Here is a 4,983-nt window from a genome sequence, read left to right on the forward strand (position 1 = left end):
CCGGAGTCCTTCAAGTTGGGAGGCTCAGGGAGAGGTGTGTTGAGACGCTGGTGAAGGCAGAGGGGATGTTGGGGACACACGGGAGTTAGAAGCACGTCCGTGACGAATACTTGTGTGCGTACTTAGGGCAAGCCCCCTTCCGGCGGGGCTCCTGGATCTGAATACAGCAGTGCTGTGCACAGACAGCCGCGGTGGTGCCTGGGAAGTGTTGGGAGGGCTGTGCGAGAATGTGGCAGGGTCTGTTCTAATGTGGAGGTACAGAGAATGCTCCCCGAGAGAGTGACATTTGATAAAGCCCTGAACCTCTCTCCTGGAAGAGCAGGGGACAGACTGGGTATATGAAGAAGTAAAGCGAGTTTGGGAGGGCAGGCCCGTGGTTGCCGGGTCACGTTTACGTTTCACGTGATTGTCCCAGCTGACGAGTGACTTAGACGTGGGGAGGCGGTAGGAGAAGGGGCAGTGAGGAGGCGGGATGGAGACCGTAGAGCCAAGAGACGGTGGCGGCTTTGGGATTGAAGACTGGGGACAGATGGGGTGTGGCAGTTGGCTGATTGAGGGAGCCGAAAGATGAAGAAGAGTCCCACAAATCCCAGCACGGAGAGCTCTGCAGCCTTCTCCGAGACAGAGTCCTCTTGAGCAACAGGAGACGGTAGAGCAGCTCATTACTTCCCACCTCCCCCCGGATCAGGTGAACAGCGGAGCTCGACAACGGCGTACGTGCCTGTGCACGATGGAAAGGGCGAAGGGTAAAGGTTCGCCGGTGGCTGGACTGCTCAGTCGCCGGTCCTAGGGACAGGGCGGGTGAAAGAATTGAATGTCATTAATGTTTCTGAAAGGAGAGCCGCCAAAAAGCAAAAGGGTCTTGAACCTCACGTTCTGATGACCAAGACGTGTCTGGGGCCTCGCTACATCCCAAGTGCAAGTGTAGCATTGTCTCACGTCCTCTCTCCAGAGGAGTGGAGGCGAATGGTGTGGGTCACACAGCTCAGGATTGGGCCCGGGGCTATTCATGGTTCCCCACGTGGGCTTGTAGATGAGGGTGTCGTGGCTGCTGGGTCCGCATCCTGTGGTGCAGAAGCGGTGTCCGGTGTCCTCGACACTCCAGGACATGGCTGGGCAGACGGAGTCGCCACGTGGCCTACGTGGAGCTCTCGAAGTAGAGCGTGTCCATCCACCCTGGTGTGGGCGTCCAGTGTGAGTGTGCAGGTGCGCCTCAGGATGGGGGAGCAGCCCGGTAAACGCGGTCATTCACTGTCCCTGTGGCACCAGCAGTGGCTAAACCGGCGATTGTGGAGGCAGTGTGCTCCGTGCCGTAGCCAGGCCGTGTAGAAAGCTCCAGGAGCTCCCGGCAAGGGAGCACCTCTTGTGTCTGGGATGGAGAACAGAGGAGAATGAGCCGAACCTGGGTGCTGCAAGAGCCCGGCGCGGTGGGTGGTGCTGTGAATGCAGAGCCGGGAGGGACCCCGTCCCCCTCCCACTGCTGCGAGACCAAACACCTGTGCCTTGGGAACCATTTGACCTTGGATGTGTGACTCGAGCACCGTGAACGGGGATAAGCACAGCTGCCTCGTGAGGCGGAAATGAACAATGCCCGGCCAACACTAGTCATTTTTATTGTTGTCGTTAGAAGTTTTCTGTGATCCTCTGTGAACTAGAGGCGGGATCAGGTGATGAGCTCAGCTCAGGGTTCGTGGTGCCCAGAAAGAAACTCTCACAGCTGAGGGGAGCCGAGGCGCCTTGAGTGGGGGCAGAGGCTGAAAGCAGCCTCGGAAGGTGCTGTGCAGCGGCACTGTGGCTGTTGGTCAGGATGCACGTGTTCCGTGCACTGACCCGGAAGTGGTCCGCGACCAGCCGCCCCCAGAACCCTCGTGTCCTATGCCAGTGCTCAGGATAGGGGCTCCTCCTGTCGCCTGCTCGGATGGGTCACCCACCATAGCTCTAGAATCACGGCACTTTGACTGAACCAGGGGAAGGTGTTGCCTCGTGGGCTCTCGTGAGCACTTGGGTGCCCGGAGCGCAGCGGGAGCCCCCTGGGAGCACAGCGGGAGCCCGCCCAGGTCCGTGTGCAGGCCAGAGTAACACAGCCTGTGCTTCCTCCCCAGATCCGGCCCCACATCGCCACTCTCCGCAAGTACACCTACGGCAAGCACATCTTGGCCAAGCTGGAGAAGTACTACATGAAGAATGGCGTTGACTTAGGGCCCATCTGTGGCCCCCCGAATGGGATCATCTGAGGCAGTGTCACCCTGTCCCCTCGTTCACTGACCTCACTGGCCCACAGGCGAATCCAGCCAGCAACCAGAAATGTTCTAGTACGGAAGCCGACATGGGTAAATGGTTGCTCCAGGATTACCCGCTCCTCCAAAAAAAAAAGGAATCAAATCCACAAGTGGAAAAGCCTTTGTAAATTTGTTTAATTTTATTACGCATAACATGTACTAATTATTTTTTTTAATTGACTAATTGCCCTGTTGTTTTACTGGTGTATAGGATACTTGTACATAGGTAACCAATGTACATGGGAGGCCACATATTTTGTTCAATGTTGTATCTATATTACACGTGTGGAAACTTTCAGGGTGGTTGGTTTAACAAAAAAAAAGTTAAAAAAAAAAAAAGAAAAAAATGTTTTTAATCCATTTTGCCTTGCTGGCAAGTTTTGCAAATAGCTCTTCCCCACCTCCTCATTTTAGTAAAAAACAAAAACAAACAAAAAAACCTGAGAAATTTGAATTTTGTTAAATGACCCCAAACTGGCATTTAACACTGTTTATAAAACATATATATATATATACATATATATATATAATGAAAATTGTTTTAGAGTTGCTAAAGCTTCAGTTAATGACATTAAGTTTATGAAACTTCAAAAAATTGCCTTTTTTGGAGACTATTATGCTGAAGAAGATGTGTAGTGTGTTTTGTGAGGAGGAGATGTGAGCTCCTAGGATGTCTTTCAAGGCCGGGCGGGTGTAACTTGTTTACTGCCTACTGGATTTTTTTTTCTGTTAACATTGAAAGGCAAAATCTGATTATTTAGCATGAGAAAAAAAAAAAAAATCCAACTCTGCTTTTGGTCTTGCTTCTATAAATATATAGTGTATACTTGGTGTAGACTTTGCATATATACAAATTTGTAGTATTTTCTTGTTTTGATGTCTAATCTGTATCTATAATGTACCCTAGTAGTCGAACATACTTTTGATTGTACAATTGTACATTTGTATACCTGTAATGTAAATGTGGAGAAGTTTGAATCAACATAAACACGTTTTTTGGGAAGAAAAGAGAATTAGCCAGCCCTGTGCATTCAGTGTATATTCACACCTTTTATGGTCGTAGCATATAGTGTTGTATATTGTAAATTGTAATTTCAACCAGAAGTAAATTTTTTTTCTTTTGAAGGAATAAATGTTCTTTATACAGCCTAGTTAAATGTTTAAAAAGGAAAAAAATAGCTTGGTTTTATTTGTCACCTAGTCCCACAGTAGCAAGATCCTTTCTAAATGTTATTCAAGATGATTCAGTTCACACTAGTGTTTTTTTTTAATCCTAAAAAAGTAATGTTTTGCTTATTTTGTGACAGTCATAAGGACGTGCAAAGTTCAGCCCTGCCCTAGCTTTCCTTACAATCAGAGCCCCTCTCACCTTGTAAAGTGTGAATTGCCCTTCCTTTTTGTACAGAAGATGAACTGTATTTTGCATTTTGTCTACTTGTAAGTGAATGTAACATACTGTCAATTTTCCTTGTTTGAATATAGAATTGTAACACTACACGGTGTACATTTCCAGAGCCTTGTGTATATTTCCAATGAACTTTTTTGCAAGCACACTTGTAACCATATGTGTATAATTAACAAACCTGTGTATGCTTATGCCTGGGCAACTATTTTTTGTAACTCTTGTGTAGATTGTCTCTAAACAATGTGTGATCTTTATTTTGAAAAATACAGAACTTTGGAATCTGAGTCTGTGTTTCTGTTTTACCCCTCCCCTCCCCCCTTAGTATTAGTGCCCCAGGACAGCCCTTTCCTTCTTTGTGTCCTTTGTTCTGCTTGTTCTGTTTCTGTTTGTCGGAGGGTGGGCTTTGCGTTGGGATAGGGCCGATAGCCCTTGAGCCCATCTTGACCCAAAGATGCTGGGTTTAGCCTGCCTAGTGCTTTCAAAATTAAGACATTACACATTAGTCGGGATTCACAGCTTCTCTTGAAAAATCAGGTGCCTGGTTTCCTGGGCCCGGGGTCTGCCGTTGGTCACAGGGAACATCCTCAAGAAGCCTGTGCCCTGCGGTTTGACCCAGTTACTGTGTTCTTTGTTTGCTCTCTCTGGCCTTTGCAGCATTGTGCACCTAGAGTCTAGATTTGAATCCAGTCCATCACAAAGGTCTCCCAGCTACGTTACGTATCGGGGCATCGAATCCTGTGACGTGGGCGGCAGCTAAGGCATCTCAGACCGATGTCCAGTCTGGCCTCCCCTCCCGAGGTCCCCTTCCCTTTTCTCTGGGTGGCTCCTGCCCACATCCCGCCCGCCTGTGTTCACACGCGGAGGCCAGCCCAGGCTGGCCCAGGGGCCTAGCTTGCTCATCTTGCTTGTCCCCCTCAGATCGGGGACCCCTCCCAGCTTTCAGCACAGGAGGCTGTAGCTCACAGAGGTGCCCGCCACCTGTGTCTGAGGATGCCCCTCCTCTCGCCAACCTTTGCTGCCACTTAGACAGGCCAGTGCTGGCAACTACAGGGTAGCTCAGCCAGGGGCCAGGTGGGAGCCTGTCCTACCTTATGTCTGCAAGCGGAGCCCCAGGCTGGTTGCAGAAGAAACTGCACGATCCCTTCCCAAAGGTAAGGGACTGTCACTAGCAGGCTCTTCGGTCCTGGGAATAAAGGGAGGGAAGGGAAGCTGTTTAGTCCAGGACCTGGTGGCGTATCAGCGGCTGAAATCGGGTCCTTCCCGGGGCTTCTCCCACTGATGGTCCTCAGTGGCCCACCA

General features: G+C 49.8%; 1 protein-coding gene across 1 annotated transcript in view; it reads left to right on the forward strand.

The window, feature by feature from the left end:
• The window catches only part of PUM1 (pumilio RNA binding family member 1), a 142,934-nt gene extending 138,966 nt beyond the window's left edge, over positions 1–3,968 (forward strand). The window contains exon 19 of the mRNA XM_049618892.1: positions 1,999–3,968. Coding sequence (XP_049474849.1) covers positions 1,999–2,234 — 236 coding nt within the window. The 3' untranslated portion in view covers positions 2,235–3,968. The remainder of the gene's footprint in view (positions 1–1,998) is intronic.
• Positions 3,969–4,983: the final 1,015 nt, after the last annotated feature.

The sequence above is a fragment of the Panthera uncia genome (genome assembly GCF_023721935.1).
Source record: "Panthera uncia isolate 11264 chromosome C1 unlocalized genomic scaffold, Puncia_PCG_1.0 HiC_scaffold_4, whole genome shotgun sequence".
NCBI lineage: Eukaryota > Metazoa > Chordata > Mammalia > Carnivora > Felidae > Panthera > Panthera uncia.